General features: G+C 36.6%; 1 protein-coding gene across 4 annotated transcripts in view; it reads right to left on the bottom strand.

Moving 5' to 3' along the window:
• Positions 1 to 2,181: 2,181 nt before the first annotated feature.
• The window catches only part of MIB1 (MIB E3 ubiquitin protein ligase 1), an 82,991-nt gene continuing 64,401 nt past the window's right edge, over positions 2,182 to 20,771 (bottom strand). For 2 of the 4 annotated variants that reach the window (XM_068932323.1, XM_068932325.1), the window contains exons 16-21: positions 20,065 to 20,246; positions 17,931 to 18,123; positions 16,213 to 16,291; positions 14,435 to 14,548; positions 13,090 to 13,190; positions 2,182 to 7,871 (exon numbers count right to left, since the gene is read on the bottom strand). In XM_068932323.1, coding sequence (XP_068788424.1) covers positions 7,731 to 7,871; positions 13,090 to 13,190; positions 14,435 to 14,548; positions 16,213 to 16,291; positions 17,931 to 18,123; positions 20,065 to 20,246 — 810 coding nt within the window. In that variant the 3' untranslated portion in view covers positions 2,182 to 7,730. Of the gene's footprint in view, positions 7,872 to 10,525; positions 10,841 to 13,089; positions 13,191 to 14,434; positions 14,549 to 16,212; positions 16,292 to 17,930; positions 18,124 to 20,064; positions 20,247 to 20,771 lie in introns of those variants that run through there. The other 2 variants (XM_068932324.1, XM_068932326.1) reach the window with 2 other exon arrangements.

Genomic DNA, 20,771 nt, shown 5'->3' with positions numbered 1-20,771 from the left:
TTCAACAATATTGCTCCTAGTTAGCTGAAGTTACCTTTCCACATTGTGGGAAAACAAGTCTAAAAAGGAATGCTGCCTCTTTTTACTCTAATGCAACTGCTTATATTTCTTCCCTGAATAAAACACTGAATACATGCAAGAACCACCAGACTGTGATTTACTAGACGCCAATTCTGAAGGAAATTTCCATGAAGGTGTTATCATCATTCTTGTCTCAAACAGATGCCAGAGATTGGATATATAGCTGGAATTACAGCAGCAAGGTACATTACTGAGAGGTTACACAGCCCTTTCTTCTGAGTCTTCCCATCCTTATCAGTATGAAGCGGCCTTCTCAGAATTTAAAGACATCAGTATTAAACATCAGCAAAGAGACAGCAGCTTCCATTGTGACCAACATTAGGAGCTGAAACGCTAAGGACCCTATAGACTGCAGAGACGGTCTTAAGTCTATGTGCTAAAGTTGTTACCATCATTTTCTATAGTATAGGTACACAGAAGCACGTGAATGGCTTGTAATTCACAAAGAACAAGTGGATGATATCTGAAACATACATTTTGACAATTTGCAATTTGTTTCAAACAAAAACGTAAAAAACCCACCTCACTGAAAATCCTATGTTGTCATATAGATCTGTCATATAAACCAAGGTTACAGTTTCTCTACCAAGATCTTGCAGCATGTACTCACCTGAGCTAATTTGAGCAAAAAGGAAGATCTAATAGCTCCTTTGTTCCCTTAGCTACTCTATTTCCCTCTAGGAAAGTCTCAATTACTTATGGCTAATAGCAGCTGAAAACTGGAAACCAATACTATATCCCTTGTTTGGAAGGGGGATAATTTATGAATTCAGCTGAAGACAGGTCAAAGAACTGATTCATCAGGACTCTAAAAGGCAGTGTAGTAACAGTATGGTTTCATGTTTAAAAAAAAAAAAACACACACACACACACACAATTAATCTTAGTTTACTTTGCAAGTCCTTTGTTTCCTTTTGTAAGATGAGGGGCAATCTAATTTCAAACAATTATCTGCAACAACGGAGCTGAAAACAGCACGGAGAGACAGCAAGAACTACAAGGTAAACTTAACAGCATCTATGAAAGGTGAAATGTAAGTTTCTTACCTCCTCCAGTCCAAGCAACTGTCTACTAGACAAAGTTAAGGGAGGGGAGCTTCTTTAAGTTTTCAGAAGTAAATGCATGTTATAGCTAATTCTGCCTCACCTTCCAAATGTAAGCAGTTTGTCGCATCTTCTCATAACTCAAATGTACTCTTATGAAATATAATCTACTTACAAGGAAGGAATGAGTGCATGTGAGCAATAATATGCCAGCTAGGCTCCAGTGTGTATTACTATTATTAATTTTTTTTGGGGGGGGGGGGGGAGGGGAAGGAGGGAAACTGAGGAAAAAGCAACAAAATTTTTATTTCACCATTTCATTTTTCACCTGCACACTAGGATAAATTAAAACACTACGTTTTAAGTCTGGTTGGTTTCATTGCCTTTATAGTTACGTATTTTTTTAAATGCTTCCATTAAATTGAACTCAAAGCGTGAACTATGATGCAGGAATCGCTGTCTCAGAACGTGACAGTTACCACAGAAGATTTTTAAGTGGTCACATTCACGGAGCCAGATCTGTAAAGGCCATTGAGTTTTAAGCAAACAGGAGAATCTACTACGTACTTCACAGCAGCTCTCACCAATATAATGAGCTGCATATTTACAGAAAACTTCGCACATTTAAAAAAAACAACACAAACAAACTCAAACCTTGTCCTGGTACCTCATAATCTGCCCTTGTGCAGAAGTATGCTTCTGCTGCTGTGTGGCTAAGCATTATTTGAGCATGTGGAACTTTCAAAGCACCTACCTTGTTACAATTTCAGTCTTCAGGGATAAATCGTAAAGAAGCAGAACTCTTTGAAGTTTAGATTGAAAGCTTTCTCCATAAAGTCTGTGTGCTCTGAAATACCACAAATCAATGACCAACACAGTTACTAAACATTTGTTCAGGTATACTATTTCCTAAATCTATGGTGACACCTAACATCACTACAACGAAAAAGGATCTAATCGAATGAGCAGCCACCCTCTTCCCAGTGATGTATACACAGAAAAATCCAGTATTAATTCAGTCAGATAACCCTTTACATCAAAGCTTTTGCAAAAGTCGGAACACATCTTATATAATAAGTTTTATTAACCACACAGTACATTAACATTTCTTTTGAAAAGCTTAGACTTCGCTAAGCAGTTTTAATAAAAGCAATTATGTAATGCTATCTGCATACAGAAATCCACTACACTCACACAGATAACCTTAAATTTGCCAATAAACAGACATGTCAAAAATCTACAATTTACTAAAAATACAAAGGTTTTTTTTTTTTTGTTAAAACAGAAGCAAAAATGTTGTTGTGGTTCACTAAAATGTGTTTTCTAATATGATTATTTTGTATTCATAAAGACACTAAACTTGGACAAAGAAAGTACTTCCTAGAAGCTCAAAATGAGACAAATATTCATAATTATGAAATGGCATGCAAACAGACAGATCTGCTGCTGATTATTTTTTCCTTCTTATAAAAGACTTTCTAGGTCAGAATAAAGCAGCTTTTTAAAAATGGCAATTGTTTATTAAACGTCATCTCCCCTCACACTGAAAATGCCATATACAGAACATTTTATCAACTTACTTTCCCACAAATGCTGCTTCTGTAAATTTGAATACTGTGCCCCTCAGACCCCCGTGACTGCAGCAATAATCAAGCACAACTTACAAAAAGCTTAACAAAAGCTAAATCTGCTAATTTTGCTTTACAGAAATACAAGTATGTAAATATATGGCAGTGTACTACAGGTATATTAACAAGCTCACTAGTTGAATTCAAAAGATATTTGCATTTTGTAAAGACTCTATGGCTACTGCCCATTCAATAGTTCTATCAAGGCACTGTACAGTCATTACGTCTCTAATACTCTCCAAGATGTGCTGAAGAATATTGCGAATGCGTTTAAGTTGTTAAAAAGCCCTGAGTCAGAACTTTCATATTTACCACAGGCTTAGCTATGAAAATGGCACACACTAGAACTTCTGCAGATGACAGTTTTGCTTTGTCAACAAAGACAAGTTATGAAATAGATAAAAAGACAACAGTATGAATTTCAGCAACTTAGGTACGAATAATACATAATGTACATTGTGGCAAATTACAAACTTCTACTGTATGTAATTTATACAGTCAGTAAAAACTCTTCATAATGTATTCAGACACCAAAACTGATGTAGCAAAACAAAACTGAAATGTTCCCCCATCCCTTCCCAAAGATAAGGAACAACTGGAGTAAAACTCAATACTTTGACAGAAAGGAGGTAGCATTACTAAAAGTTACACTGTAGTGATTTTTTTAAGTGAAAATTTGAGTCTGACCCACGCAACACAAAGAACAGGGCAGGCTCTTCAGTCTACCAGCCACTACTCGAACAGCAAAATTAAGCTTCTGACATTTAATTTGCAGCACTGTAGAGGAAGCTTAGAGAGAGTGTTAGCTCAAAGCAACCTCTTCAAACAATTTAGTGTTTATATAAACTGCGATTAATACTGCTAAAAATAAGTAGACATACATAAAACTTTATCTCTAGAAAATATATATACAATAAGTACTTAATCAAATCAGACTTTTAAAATATTTATATGTCTTTTAAACAAGCTAAAATACCGATTGTAAGTCTATGCTAACAAGGCACAAGTACTTGTGAAATTCTGCTATATCCTCACTCAGTTCAAATTAAGAGCATTAGCTTCTAATGAAACGTTCACATTCGCTAAGTAACTCTTGTGTATTCTCTTGCTGGTCTAATTTTTCCAGTATCCACTTCAGCAAAATGGGATCCCTCCAAACCGTAACATGCAAGTACACAGTATTTCAACAAATGAGAAATAGGTGTCGCTGGCCCAAATTTCAAAAAGTGCCATGAGTCCTATTGGAGCTTAGGGTATAGAGGGTGATATGGAGCAGGCCTGTGGGGGTGAGGAGAGGGGAGGAAATAAAATACACTTCCTAGAAAAGTTAACAAATTACAACCACTTAGCATATTTTGTTAGTCTGTCAGGTTATCATCTTAATCACTGTGTACTGATGTGGCCATCTATATCTTTTACTAACGTGAAAAAATGAAAAATGTTTTACTTAATATATATTGTTCAGATGTGAGGTATGCTCAGATGTTTATTAGATGCCTTCTCGATTGCTTCAAGAAATAAGTTGAGATATTTTATCCAACTTAATTTCAAAACCGCTATTAAATATTGGAGGACTGTCATAAGACAAAGGTTGCAATTCTTAATTTTTCAGTATGTTAAAGTGAAACGCCTACTTACTGGTTTTTCTTTTCTCATTTTCACTTTGCTCCCTAATAATGAGATTTACCCTTTCATCTTCTGCTGAAGACCAGTGCACAATGACATATACCAACTCTCATATTTGCTATGACCACCCTTGGCTTCCAATCTGAGTTTGTTTTTCGTTCTCCTGATTAAGTGTTACCCAAGAAACATCTGCACTCTGTGCACACTGCTCAGATGATACTAGACAGCAAACTATAGCTACTAAGCTGCTTCAATGAACTTACTACCTTCCTCAGCAACATGAGTTCACCCTGTTTTTCAGGATTCAAGGACAGTGTACGGATCTAAACATCTACTTCCAAAAGCAGTACCTGATTTGCAAACATTTTTCTTCTTTTTCTTCAAGTCTTTTGAGAGGAAAGCACTGCACAGCCTTCACAATACATCTCTTTCCACTGTTAATAAGAGACCTACATTAATATTTTAAGCACACATTTTCTGATTTGCTTAGTTTTGGTAATTCAGCTATCTCTCTTCGTATCATGATAGAATCAAGCTAAATCCCTGACGCTGACACATTTCAATTTCAAATTACACACGACAGTCCAATGAGGCCAATTACAAACACATAGGTAGTCATACATATCTGGCGTAACTATAGCAAAAACAACTACAACTGCTCCTACAACAATAGTTTCAGTCATTGCTTCTGTTTCCCAAGGACTGTGATGGTCTCCAGGTATTAACAGTTATAAAGTAATTTACAGTTTCTCTGTTGGAAAGTATGAGCACTTACCTATCTAGGCTAAAATCTGTGCTTCCTGCAGATAAGGCATATTTAACATTCAACTCCAGTTTCCCACCCAGGATGCTTTATACCACTTTTTGCTCAGGTGAATCATTCAACTAACGCAAGGTTGAATTACTTTCAAGTAATTCTGACTTGTTCCAGTGAACATCAGCTGCTATAATGAGGTTCCAATTTTGAGCTGTATTATCAAGAAGAAATCCATCCTGTTTGCTCTTTGCGCTGACTTTATAGAGGTCCAAAGAATAAATAGGACACAATATTCAAAATGTGTCTACCTGAATTAGAGAAAACTGAACTACAGGTCTGATTTATTACAGAATAAAACTCAAAGGATGGAACAAATGTCCTATTAGAAAATTATTTTTAAAGGAAGACTGAGAGGAAACTATGAAGTGCACTGTAGACACTTCAGCCGCTGAATATAAGCTCCAGACATGCTTAGTGACGTACATATTGGCCAGAAGAAAATTGTAGTGAATACATCACATGCAGTCAGAGCCTTAGTGGAGACTGGGAAATGCTGGACTGAAAAAAAACCTGAAAACACTGAAAAAAGCCTTATACCAGAAGTTTTCCATCAAAGTTACTTGAGAGTCTTGATATTTAAGAATAGGGACCAAAGAAGCAAGAAAAGGGAGAACTATTGGGTGTGGCCAAAAAGGCAGGTACAAAGAATATCCGAGAGCGGATGACTACTAGAATACAAAATAAAACAGAATAGCATACTGACTCCAGATCAAGATTGTATCCAGTGAGAAATTACTGAAAAGAATGAACATTTGTAATTCTGGATCAGCAGTAAAGATGGCTGGAGCAAGGTATTAATTCAGCCTGTTTTGTTAACAGCCACTCTACATACTGGTTTTCCAAATGAGGGGAGTAGTTTCCTGAAAACCACTATCAAGTATGTAAAGCAAAATTCAAGCAAATCTGTACAAACCTAAAAAGGCAGATTGATTTTCCCAAGAGATCAGTTTTATCCCTTTATCCTTACCTGGATATTCCCCTTTACTATCCCTTCTGCCATGCTTTTGACAATTCTAATGGGTGAATGAGAAACTATTCTTAGCTGCAAGTGAGGCATCTAAGCGACTCCAGTGCTCAACATCATTACTGTTTTTGCAAAAAACACACTCAAATGAAGTCTGCAGGATGGCAAGGGGCTACATAAAATGTGCACTTAGTAAACTGCTGAATCACTTAAGAGTAAACAGACATTCCTATTAGCTACAAGAGAATCTCAAATCAACATATTGTCTTCCATTCAAAAAGCTGGAAGGGCATATTTATTACCAGAATGTTAATAATTTGCAGTTGCTAGCAGTGGTACTCTCAGAGCCAAGACTATCTCTGTGTGCCACATTAGCGACAGCTAACCCCCCTGCTCAGCCACCTCTGTCTCACCTAGGCGTGGCTCACAAAATTCCTCACTCTGTCAACAAAATCTTGATTTACAATATTACCTATTAATGTTCCCAGCTAAGCTCTGCTGTTAATACCCAACTTAAACAAATTAGCAATATTAAATCTTCTCTTTTGCTGTTGATACCGTTTTCCTGGAGACAATAAAATTAATTTAAAAGAGGAAAGTAACATATATTTGTGTAAAAGCCTGGTTCATGCTTCATATGATTTTGAAGCTTAACTTTTGCAGACTTCCTCATCAGTTCTTCTAATTCATAGACTCAGAATTTTTACATGACTCCACATATATATTTGTTCCCCTAAGACTGATCAAATTCACTCATCATCTGAAATAACTGACCCATTGTTCTCCTTTCCAGTCAAGTTAAAAACAATTCCACACAAAGTTACGCGGCTAGTAGAATTAAAACGTTCACTATTTAAGTTAGCTTGAACCTGTTAGACTAAAGTGCAGTTTTAGGAACACAGTATTTCTAGAGTTAGATTTGTCTCTTTTCACTGATCTTTTCTTCCCGATCCATCCTTAGCAGCAAAGGGCACGTTAAAGCTAGAATTACTTTAACATTACATTTTGAGGTCTGATCCTACAGGAATAGTATAGTATTTATTACTACTGTGTGTACACTTTGTACTTTGTACTGATTTTGCATTATTGTATAACTTAGGATAAAAATTATTGTGAACCATAACTGTCACAGGACATTTGAACATTCTTCAAAGAAGCATAAAACAAAAAACCCTAAATATTTATATTTGATAGTAGCTGACGATATTAAACGAAAAAAAAAATCTACAGCACTTGACACCCAATACATACAGTGAAAAAAACATGAGAAACCAAAACAAGATTGTCCCTTTACACTTTAAGGGGAAGAAGACAAGAGAATGAAAATAAAAGACTGTTTTAAGTTAGTTTTAAGCTTACATATCTTTTAAGACTAAAGCTGACTGTCCAAATACTGTTCTCTTATTTGGTGCGTTCACAGTCTTTAAACAATTACCGTGCAGCGAACCCGTGCTACAGAATTAGAAATGTTTTCATTAGAATCTTTTACTGCCTTTCAAGCTTACAGAGATTTAAATAATCTAAAAGTCCTTACTATTTAATAAGCTAATAAGAGACATTGGTTCCACTATTTAATACAAAAGAATCCTTCGTTCAATTGCCTTGCGGCATATAGGGCATTCGCTCATTCGGTCTCCACAAAGTTGACATGTTCCATGGCCGCAGAGAAAGATCATATTCTTCAGACGGTCCAAACAGACAGGACACATAGTCTGTAAGAGATTTTGACAGGTTATATAGTCAATGGCAGTAGTGATACAGTATCAAGGATGCAATACTACTAATCTACTAAATTACCGAAAATTAGCAATAAATACGTCATTTTAAGCATAACAGATAACTTTCAAAGCATAACCAAGCCGCTAAGCATATATTCCATAACCTGAAAACTTTTTTTTTTTTTAATCACATTTTTAGTTAACAGAAATTTATATTTGGGCTCCTCCATCATGAGAAAATCTATGCAGCTTTTTCCAAATGCAATCCTTTTAACTAAGATAATCAGTAACACAAATTCAAAAGCATCACTTAAGTTTGCAACGCTAAGACATTATTCAGCAACATTTCCATTTTCACAATGTAACCTTCCAGGGAGCAAACACAACACAAACAGTTTTACGTCGTGCAATGCTCAGTTGAATAATTTACTGACTTAGACTACCAAGCCATTCATGTACCTACCTTTAAACACCAAGTATCAAATGCAAGCATAAATAATACAAATGCTGTACAATCAGTATATATGTAAAAACTCAATACTGGTAATAGAGTATATTCCATTCCTTGTTCATGGAAGTAATCTAGATTTCCAACCAACAGAACATTTCAAGTTTCAAATGAAGAACAACTTAATCTGTGTTCTTTAGTCATAACAGTAGCACAGCAAACTTTTAAAATCAATTTTACTTGCTGGACATTAAAGTGATAGCCAATGCCCAAGAAAGATCTCCTAAAGCTCTTAAACAGCAAAGTTCACTTTGTAGCAAACCACTAAGGAACAACGTCCTTCACCTTTTGTCACACATATAAACTGCAGGTTTTATAAGGCATGTTCCTTCACCATAAACATATTGCAGCCATACCTTACGTTAGACTTTCATTTATAATAGGTTTATCAAATGTTAGTAGATGAACATACGATTAACTGTTAGACTGTTCAATAGTCCAACAAATCAAATCTACAATGTCCTCAGATCTGACACACTACTCATGTCTAACACTTACAAATGTTGATCTCACGTATAATGTGAAATGTTAAAAGGGCCCGTATTTCAAACGCAAATTCATTTTATCACCACCTTGCACCTGTGGCTTGTTCCCATACTAAAAGTTGGGGGTTTACTTAGTTAGAGAGAGATGGCATCCTCAGCAGAAACCCTATCCAGTATAACCTTAGAGCATTCTCTTCATGTAATCAGTAGATCCCGCCTCCAAGGGTAGCTAGCTTAGCTGAAGACTGAACAATTTCACCATCAGTGTGCTTATACAGTATTCAAAATCAATGCATTTGGCTGAATGCCTACCTTAATCTGCAGGAAATTGGTATAATGGGCTAGCAGAGAAGTAATACTTCCAGATAAAGCCTTATGTGAATTTACATTCAAAAATTTCACTCTCCACAGAAACACTACGTTTCAGCTTTGTCAGAATTTCAACAGAATCATACCAAAGCATTCTCAAAAACTGCACATTTGCAAGACTGACTGCCAGTCAGTGCAGACTATTTTTCATTCACACCAAGTCTTTATCTACACGTCCCAATGGTACAATTAGGGCATGCTTCCTCCACTGACTTCAAAAAATTAATGATGTATCTATGAATTTTCCACTAATACAGAGCTGTCTGGTGACACCTGTCCATAACCTAAAAGAATTGACAAGATGCCCTTTTGCAAAGGCTGACAAAGCAAACCCAAATCTTATCTTTGGAGAAAGAACTTCTAGCCTTTATTCTATGTTCTTAGCTTAAATGATTTGTGCCTAAACACAATATTACAGTTATTGAAGTTACAAGGGTCTGTTTCCTCTCCAAAATGCCATACCATCACTTGAAAATGAATACACTCATCATGGGACTCAGAAAAGCAAAAATCTGCTCAAGCCACACTATTCCTGATAATTTCATCCAATGAAGCACAGAATTACCAGCACTTCTACTTTCTAGACCTCTTCTGAAATTGCATGCAGTATTAACAAATAGCCTAGATTTCTCCCAATTAATATAAACAGAAAATACTTAAAACGTACTGGTTGTTTTATTTCTTAACATAATACTTTAACATTGATGTCATACGGTAGGAGAATTCAGCTGGCAGGAACTTCCTGATTGTTATGCAGCTCTACCCTAACAAGGACTTTTTCAAACAGTTCAGCAGTTCCCCAGAGGCGTGTAAGTCCAAATAGTTGATTTTCATCCAACTTTTAAGGAATATTTATTAGGTAACTATTAGTTTATGTGCACTTTTACAATGGAAGCAAGTTCTTTACACGTCTTACACCCAATTTTTGCTAAAGCAGCATGAAACAAGTGGTATCTATTTTCCACTGTACTCTAAGTTGCTAGTATGTTCTCTGCCTAAGACCACATGTTAAATTTCTTATCCTTTATCTGCATATATCATTTGACTCCCATCTTCTGAAAGGAAATAAATGGTATAAAAAGCACCATGTCTGCTGTATGGGAGAATTATTTCTATGGAGAAGTAAAAAAAAAAAAAAAAAAAAAAAGCCTGAAAAGGTGCTCATCATACTGCAATTATAACTAGGCTTGATATTTCAAATAAATTATTTTTTTATCACTAGTAAGATGCTGTAAAATGCTTGAAATATCAACTGCTTATTACTAAAAACATTTTCTCCAACAATATACAGGTGCACAGTGACAAAATAAATTTATTTTTAAACAGAAAGAAAATGATGCAAGTATGGTGAAGGAACACACACAGAGATATCAGACAGATGATGGTGAATATGTATGAAATGGGGTGAAGGTATTGCAATTACAGTCAAAAGGGTTCACATTAAGGGAATCCCTGAAGAATGGTGTGGTCATCAGATGTGGGAGATTCTGTTGACATCAGGCATCACTTCTGCTTGGCACCAGAAATGGTTTTAAAAGCTTGCTGCACTAACATATTAGATTATCATTGAAGGTATGAGTTGAAACATAGGGTTATACCTGCTGAAAGAGAATAAATGAATTTTAAGTATAAAAAGAACACTGTAACTTGAAAAGTGAACTGTTAAAGCACAAATCAAAAGAATACATGAATAAAATGGAATTTTGTGCATCACGTCAAGATCAAATCTAAAGATATAGATGAATAATTTTAATCAAATCCACCTGGCCACTCATTAGCCATCTCACAAGTATGAACAAGCGGAAAAGACACTGAGCAAAAAGAGTCTCCAGCCAAGATGCACTCAGAAATGATCAGAACCTCTTTCTGATCAAATAGGTGTTGAATAACCTTAAGTTTTATGGACATAAAGGCATTGCAAAGCAAAAAAGTAGACTAAAATCCCTAAATAATTTAAATATTTAATGCTATTTAACACTGTAAATCTCAAAACCAAAAAATATTACAAATAGAAAATGGCATGTTTAAAACAACTTTTCTCTTCTTACTACTACAGATAACTTTCTGATATTAGAAAGTTTCTTGCTAACAAATGGGAACATAAATCCCAAAAATATGACAGAAGACTGTTAGGGATAAAAGAGAGGACCTTACGAGAACCGAAAAAACTGAGATAACATGTAACCAAGGAGAAAAATTGTAAGATTCAGTACTTCTCCTCTTGCATCCTGATCCATAACAGAGTATTAACAGATCAACATTGAACTCAGATCTTCTACAAGTTTATAAAATAAAGTAACTAGAAATATTTTAAGACATCTGTAGAACACAGATTACTTGCATTTAAGCATTCATTTCCATGTTTTGCACAAATCATTTTAGCGCAGAAGTAGTCAGCCTAATTGTCAACATACGAGCTTCTACTTTTTAACATCATTGAGTGAAAAGAATAACAGAAACTAAACAGTAGATTTAAGAAGTCACAGATATCCAGTAACTCCAAGCGATATCAGTGAGAAAGACGCACATTTTCAAAGCAACAATTTTTAACCTGCATGTCCTTTTACAGACACAAACTAGGCAGCAATCTACTTTGAACTGGATATTTGAATTTCTACTACTACTGGAGTCTTGGTCAGCTCTCCCTCTGAGAGGACCAGCTCTTCACAGACACGCCACCAAGTTTAAAACTTGATAGCAGATCAGCTCTCAAATTTAAGGCATTTAAAGATATGGGCCTGTCATATCCCCTAAAATGGGTGATCTAAATACTTCAGTCTCAACTTTCATGCACGTGCACTGCTGAGAGCAACAAGTGTCAGGACTAGATGTGATGCTGCTATCACTGAAGCATTACAGATGGCTCTAAGCCCACCAGAGGCAAAAACAGCTAATAAGAAAGCTTAACTCTCTCCTGTATCCATGAAAACAATTTTTTTCCAATTATATTACATAGAGGGAAAGCAAAGATCACATTATCAGTGTTTTCCTCTAAGAGAGCAAGTTCATAGGGTAGTCAAGATACTCCAGGTCCCTTACTGCTGAAAGAGCTCAAAAGTAAATATTTGTTTGTTCAGTAGGAAAAGGAAGGACAACACTTAGTAAGTTATCACAGGAAAGTCCTGCACATAGATGATTATTTAAGCCATTTGAAGTGAACTGGATTTATAGCCGTAACAAATCTAAACAGGTGACTGTCAGTTATCTGAAGCATTTTTTTGGTTTCATTCGAGTTCTAAATTGCATGTAAAATTAACTAGTGAATTATCAATAAAAATCTATAGTCAGTTTGAATAGACTTCTTCCTGCAACACTATGCATAATTACAAGAGACAAATCCTTTTTATTTACATTCCAAAAATTTTCAGATTATACTTGCAGTACTCCACACCCAGCAGATTTCATTTTGCAACCACACACAATTGTCTGCAAGAGTACATAAACTGGAGCCTACGTACTACAGCTAACTGCCAGCTACTGTTCAAAGGTGGTTCACGAACAGACAAGTAAAGTTTCGGGTAGATACAGAACGGTGGAGAATACCTACTTTTACTAGCGTTCTGTGAAAAAAGCTTCTGCTGTAGCTATAATGCTCACTTCAGCTAAACAGGCATAGAACATTTACTAACTGGGCTCAGTACCTTTAATGATACCAACACAAACATTCTAACAAATGGATTATCAACCACGGCCAGTTGCTGATTATTTGGCGTTTGACACAAAAGCGATTGGTTATTTAACTAAAATTTAAGAACTGAAGTGCTTCAACAAGCCATTTTGTTTTAAATTACAGAAGATGCATATTTTTTCTATTTTATGATCCATAAAATATTACATCTAGCACTTTTACCTGTTCCTTGATGTCTTGTAACTGCTGCTGCAGCTTCTGTACATCCGCATTGACATTGGTGTTGTCTTTGTCCTTCTGTAAAACCGGAATGTTTCCGCTTGCTGTAATTTAGAGACAAAAAAGGTATCCGATTATGCATCGCCTAATGAAATAGGAATAATTATTTCCAGTTTATACACAATTTTTCCATTATCTGAAGTAATGTTCTTCAAACATATCTGATAATCTTACTAAATTCAATACAAACTCACTGCAGTTCAGTTCCTACACTAAAGTACTTCTGAGTCTAGCAACAACACTTTTTGACAAATACTTCCTCAACAATAATGCTCAAAATGACTGTAGCCCCTTGATGTTCTCAGAGCTCTTATTTGTCAGTGAAGTTCCTCTGGCAAAGTTTTTTTTGCATGTACAAAAAATAAAAGTAAAACCTTCCCTGTGGAAATACTTCTTTTATCCACACAGCTAATTCTATTCGATGATCAAAAAAAGTATCATGGAAGTAGTTTGTTCAAATAGTTGAACAAACTCAGATTGCCAGTTCTGTATCTGACTGATCCAGAAAGCAATGTTACTATCAGGAACAAAGAAAAATTGGGAAGTATTTCCAAGTGCAAATTTCTATCTGTAATGCAATTACTAAAAACTTGATTTTAAGTATTATGTTCATCTATTTAGGAACAGAATGAAAAGAATGACACCTATTATTCTAATTCAAATAAAACTCAGTTCAAACACTACATATAACACAAGCACTGCTGATAAAAATATTTCACAGAAATTATTCATAACATCAGAACTAATTTTAAGAACTAAATTTAAGAACTAATCAAAGTAGGAAACATAACACTGCCACGGAGGTTACTTGTTCAGCTCTGTCCTACATGCAGAATATTTACAATTCCTTTATTAGTCAAGGAGTTCCAGAAATAAAAACATATATGTGTGTGTGTGCATATGTGTGTGCGTACATATATATATATACACACACACACACACATATATATACTTTTTTTTTTTTTTTTTTTTTGCTCATTTGCACAGCTAGTGAAAATCTTCAGTTTTTGATTCATATGAGTTTAACTGGTCATGAAGTCATTTATGACTCAGCTTCTACTTTGGATAGTGGAAGCAGTCCTTTAGTGCCATGGCTGGTGTTACTGTAGTATCTGCTACTACCCTCATAGCAAATAGCACGCATAGCAAATGGAAACCTGGCTTAACATTGTTTCCATTAAACTCTTCTTCAAAGAAGAGATGAAATTTAGGTCATTTCAAAGAATGAGAAGAAGTTGAAATAAGATGGTGGGGGAGGGGAAAGCGTACAGGTTTTGCAGTCACTCACAAATATCATCAGTGGTATCTTCTGTACCTTTCCCTCCACAGCACATTATGAAAGGCACTCGCCGCTCAACCACTGCCCGACACTGGACACACTTCTTCATCAAGCTTGCACAATCTGAGAGGACAGAGAAATAAATCAACCCTGAATCTTGCTGTTCTAATTTTTGTCTCTTCTCAATCCATGAGCTTATGTTACTCTTTTCCCAGTAATTATATAGCAATGCCATAATAAATGCTTACAATACAAAACAGCTACTTGTGTTCATTTTCACATCACACCTACAAAAAACATCCCGTTTAGGTTTCACAGTAATCCTATTCTATTGGTCTTTTTTTTTTTCCTTTTTAGTATGTTTCAAATTAACATGTTCTTCTTTCTCCAAACAAATGTCTATTCCACAAGGACTATAGAGGCTGAAAAACTTAAGTCATGCAGATTTGAGACCAGAACTTCTGAGAATGTCTTGATCACCTGCTTTCTCCTTCATAAACAAGAATCTCACTCACTGTACTAGTATCTAGGGGACAAACAGGTGCTGCTGCTGCTTACCCTTAGAAGGGTAAACCCACATCCTTTGATATCCCAGCAACAAGGCTAGAATTCTTCTACAAGGGCAAGTGATGGTGTCTCATAATTGCAGAAGAAGGTTACCGTGAATGAATACAGTAATTGCCGTAAACTACACAAATTTGAGGACTCCCTCTCATGATATTTACTTAGGATGCCCAGAAGATAATCTAGAAAGAAATCATTTACATTCGTAAAACTTTTTGTCTTCCCTGTTACAGCTTAGATTCAGTAATATGTACTTCATTTCTGAAATCTTTCACCACAGTGATTAATCTTTTTGCTGTCCTCCTCCTGGAAAACTAATCAAAAAACTTCTTTCTCATGATCTTTCAACGGCAGACAGTGAAAAGAGCCCACATCAGGATAGCTGTAAAGGCAGTGATTCAATGTCAGGTCTCACAGCCAGAACAGAAAGGAGGAGAGAAGAAAGAAGCCAACCAAACAAAAAACCACCAACCACCTCCCCCACCCCCCCCACACAACCACACACACACACACACACTTCTTCAGCAAGATGAAGCAAGCAACTACTTATGGGAAGGAATACTTTCCCTCTCATGTTGCTCCAAACAACAAGCACTACCATTCTTCAGGCAAATGACCGTTCTAAAACGTCCTGAAATTTCTGGTGACAAGGTGATTGCTGCATTCTCATCAACTTATTCCCGAAAGAAAAAAGGTCTAGAGATCTCCCATGTCTTCCCCCCCAACCTGTTGCTACACGAGATAAACCAGAGTGAATCATAACAGGTGCTCTTTGCAATGACATCTCTTTTAGAGAATGATTACAGCCCTTGTGCAAATCTGCAGATCAATAATGAAGTGAATTAAAATATTTAAAACGTCCTTTCAAAACTCCATTTGTGAATGCCTTTCACAAAAGCTGTAATAAAACAATAAAAATAAATCTAATGATTTCAGAACTTTTAGATACATACAGCAAGCTTCTCCAATCTGAGGAACCTAATCAAAATTTCATAATTCAGCAGCTTTATGAATTTTTGAACTTCTACAGTTTATATAATTTGCCCTCCAAATATTTATTTATCAGTAGATCAAATAATGCTAAGATTTTGACAATCGCATCAAACTTCCAACAAGTAAAACGGACTTGAAGTCAGACCATTAACGATTCTTAGCAATTTTTTATTTAAAAGTCTTCTGTTTCAAGATTATTTTGAAAAGAACTTCCTGTCAAGTCTACTTACTCTCACAAGCACACATATGACCACAAGGTTGGAAGAGTACTGCTGCCTTTTTGTCTGAACACACTACACATTCTTCAATCTGTAAAGAACAACAAACATATGTAAGAAAACTTTATCTCTTCTTCTCCGCATTAATTTGGTTATTCATTCCATTCCAAGGTACATGGACTTAAAGAAACTAAAGCTAATTCATCACCTCAAAACACAGTTTAAAGCAGCTGTCACACTGACTTCTACAAATAAATGTTTCCTGGCAATATTTATATGTTCAGTATAGATAGGCATATAGACGCAGAAGTAGCTAGGACAGTACATGCTTCTACTTTTTTTTCCTTTTGCTCCATCATATATGCTTAAACTCATTTATAAGAAGCTTTTATAGTAATCTATTTTAATATTCTGGATTATGGCTTCCCAAGCCATTTCATATGATAAGCTGCACAGAAAGTGGCCATAGACAGCTGATACCATACCATTTATACTGGCCTAGACCACCTCTTTCGGTTCATAAAACTGTTGCCCAGGTTCATTCATTTCCTAACCTTACAGATATTACTGTAAGTTTTTACGAAGAAGAGTATTAGAAAGGATCAAATAGATATTTCTCTCTCTAAATCTAATTTAGTAAAACAAAGCAACGGAAGGTTATGAGCAAAGGCTAGCTTTCACCTAGGAAAGCTAATTACTACAGACCAGCTTTAGACAGGTGAGTGGAAGCAGAAGCCTTACTCTGCTTGCTCTCAGTCAACTTATGGCAGTACCTTTCTACTGACTGCAGAGGGAGTCTAGAGAAAAAGGGCCTCGCACTGTTAAAATTTAGCTTTTGAAAGATATGCATGACAGAGTAAGAAAGAATAACAGTATAAGAAATAAGAAAGAATAAGAATGAAGAGTAAAAATGGTATAAATTTATATTTATAGTTTGTACATTTACTCTGAGGTAGAGTTTTATACAGATCAGAAAAATCTGTGTGTGTAGTATGAGATATTTTGTAAAGGCATCAAAAGGACAAGACCTGGTGACTGTGGGGAATAAAAGAATACTCAGACAGAAAAGCACTGGGGCTGCACCTAGACCGTTCACAAATACTTGGGAACAACCACTTGAGAAAGCTAGATTAGGTCCCCAAAACAGGGCATAACTGTTTGATGCTCTAAAGGAGCTTACTTCATAGGAGTAAAACTACATTCACAGGAGTAAAACATCGCTCCTTCATAGCATAGTAAAACTCATGATTCCAAAGAAAAGTGAAAGCTGAAAATAACAATAAACTTAAAAAAGAAGCATGTATCAACTAACTCAGCTTATAGTCTAACCATCTTCCAAAGCAGTCCTAAGGAATGAAAGAACTCAAAAGAACTGAAAGAAATTATACTTCAGGAATAGCAGCAGTCTACCTCAACGTGGGAAAAAAATATCGGGGGGGGGGGAGGAGGAGAGGAATCTATTTATCTAAATACAACACCATCAAATGGCTGTGTTAGGACAGGGCAGGCAGGAGGGGAGTGGCAGGACACAAGTACAGGTAAACAGAAAAGAATAATATATGATGTTGGGACAAGATATCAGTTAACGATGCAATATTAATCACATTCACTTAGACACCTGTAAGACAAAATACTGCTCAAAATATACGATAATTTTCCATGATCTCGTCTTTTAGTTAACATTATAAACAGAGAGAGAAGAAAAAACCCAAAACTTTGGAAGGTTTTACCTTTGTCCTAGACTGAACTTGTTCTTTACAGATGAGGCATTTTTTCACCCGTGGGGAGCACAGAGAACAAGTGGCAATATGTCCACACGGGCCAAAGAGAGTATCTCTCTTCATGTCTGAACACACCATACATTCTTCTAAGGTTTCAGAATCATTGTTGATCATAGATGGACTTCGGGAACCAACTTGACCACTACAAAGAAACCTTGCAGTCAGACTTCAGTTAGCATATTAATGACGTATACTTCTAAGAACTTTAACTCATGCTGCACATCAATTGGTTGCTTATATATATCTTCTTGTGCATTCAGGCATCAGTATATCATCATAACACGCTTCCAATTGTATTTTCCCAAATGTACAGTTGACGCCAGTGTGCAAGCTCCCATGCTCAGATAAGACTTTCTGCAGAAATAGGCTACACAATTGAATTAAAACAGCATCCTGTCAATATAAAAAACCCTTCCCTCCCTTATAAGTCTACCTACTAATAGAGAGGCATACCCTTTAGATTCAAAACTGTACAACTTAACATTTAACCAATCCTGAATATGCTTCAAATACTTAGAAAATGGCAGGCTTGTAAAACAACCCCCCAAATCCCAAAGTGAATTCACATTGGATCTTTGTCCTCTGCTGCTGCTCATCCAGCAGAGGGAGCATGTGTTCAAACTAAGTTCATCCCCTACAACTTCCACAAGGCCATAAAAGGTGGGGAGAAAGAAGCAGAGCAGTCGCAATAATCTGTCTGACACAGGCAGAAAGGCCGAAGAAAATAAACACCTCACATATCAGGGTAGCATCAACAAAGAGTCTCTCTTCATGACATTTTTTTGGAAGTACGTTTTTGATTTCTATACTCTGATTTTTAAACAGGAATTAGCAATAAGAATCACATAAGCCAATAATGCAAATACAACCAGGACAAGTAGCAAGCTGAAACTTATCTATCACACTACAGGCATTTGATACAATGGTTTCAGTGAAATGTCATGTTAATTCCTAGAAAAGCACTTCTGGGACTTTAGGCCAACACCCTCCTCTGCTTTCTGTAGAATCATATAATTATTCAGGTTCGCAGGAACTCAGGATGAAGTCACCTGCTCAAAGCAGGGTCAACAATGAATTCAGGTTATTCAGGGCTTTTCTAAGCCCATGCTGGTCTTCAAAATCTCCAGGGACAGAGATTCCACAACCTATTTGGGTAACCTCTTCCAACGCTTAATTACTCTTGCAGCGATTCCCCCCCCAACACATACCCCTTTTCTGGGATGGTATGGAGGTCTACCAATCTCAGACTGCATATCGCCACCTTCTCACTCTTCGCCCTCCTGTATACACTCTTCGCTCTGCTTCTAGTCCCTGGTACTGCAATATCCTCCCTAACCCAATGTAATCATCAGCATCAAAAGCCTTGTGTACTAAGCTCCATAAAAATATCCACCTTGGTCCCACCCAGTTTAACTCCCCAAAGTTGATACAACCTGCTTCTACTTAGCCAGAGCCACTTCAAAGCTACTGAATCCCAAATACATTCAGTCTTCTCCTAACCACTCCCAGTCTCTCAAAATTCCCCTTGAACAACAACTACTCCCGAACTGAACAACTCTCTTCCATCCCCCCCTATCACAATGCAATTCCTCACAGCCCAGCTAGATAGCTGCTTTTCCTAGATTACAAGCCCGAGTTTTTCCAGAGAAGCACGGCCTGGCCATCACGCCAGTGCAGTGTCTGCAGCAAATTCTCAGCACAGGAGGTGAGTGAGAACAGTAAGTAGATCCTGTACAGAGTCAGCTGCCACACAGCTGGACTGCAGCCCACCCTGGGGTGTTACCTGCCAGAGGGAGAGAACAAGGTCTGCGTAGGACACAGAATTACCGCCCTGGGAAGGAGATACAGGTTGAACTTCACTCAGCGTATGAAATTCTTACCTGGGAAGACTTGTGTAAGTTTCAACTGATGAACATTATAAACAGCATTCAACATACCACAGAACATAAAGAACTACCTGAAAGTCAAGATAAAGCTTATGTATTTTAACACCGTTCCTAATACAGGCACTATGTTTTTAACGCATCCATTAATCTATAGAAAGCAGAGATTTGGAAACCGCATATTCTATTAGCATACAAACCTGACTTTTTCTTTGTGACATTTAGCCAATGCTTTGCAGAGGCTAGGATCAGGGCAGAGATCAAGAGGAGACTGACCCTTCTTATTACGAATACTGAGGTCAGCTCCGTTGGCTGCCAGGAAGCAGGCAATAGATGCTGCACTCTTCTTCTCTGCTCCCTGAGTGCCAAGTCCCATTATTAACTGAAAGAAAACAAATACGTAAGCAACTTCAGAGACTTTCTAAACAGTTAAGAACAGTCTGGCCAAAGGAAGACTACCTGACATGCACGCGGATGCACACACACATGTACACACACACACAAATCTAAGACCAAGAAAGCATCTCTAGATCTAACATCAAAACTATCATACAGTTGCTTAATTTTCCAGGCAGCTAAATTCAACTTTTAACGATTTAAAATTCTTCAAAAACATATAAAGTTCTGCAAGGAATAGTTCAGCTATTGAAGCATTCAATCTCCTGTACACCTATACTCATTTATAAAGTGGTTATCCTTCTATACAAGTACTTTAAGGGGCGCAGTCCCAGGGGGCATATTTAGAATATACCTGATACATGCTAACCTTGAGTTCAGACAAAATGCAATCACCAGTCTACTTGAACAGAAAACACAGCTAGGCAGACATACAGGCACATTTATATTTAGTAGTCTAGTGAATAAAGCACCTGTCCAACAACGAGATGATTTCAGCTGCCTTCTCTGC

The sequence above is a fragment of the Struthio camelus genome, chromosome 2, assembly GCF_040807025.1.
Source record: "Struthio camelus isolate bStrCam1 chromosome 2, bStrCam1.hap1, whole genome shotgun sequence".
Lineage (NCBI taxonomy): Eukaryota > Metazoa > Chordata > Aves > Struthioniformes > Struthionidae > Struthio > Struthio camelus.
Note: the sequence above shows the minus strand (reverse complement) of the source record. Positions and strands in the feature narration are given on the sequence as shown.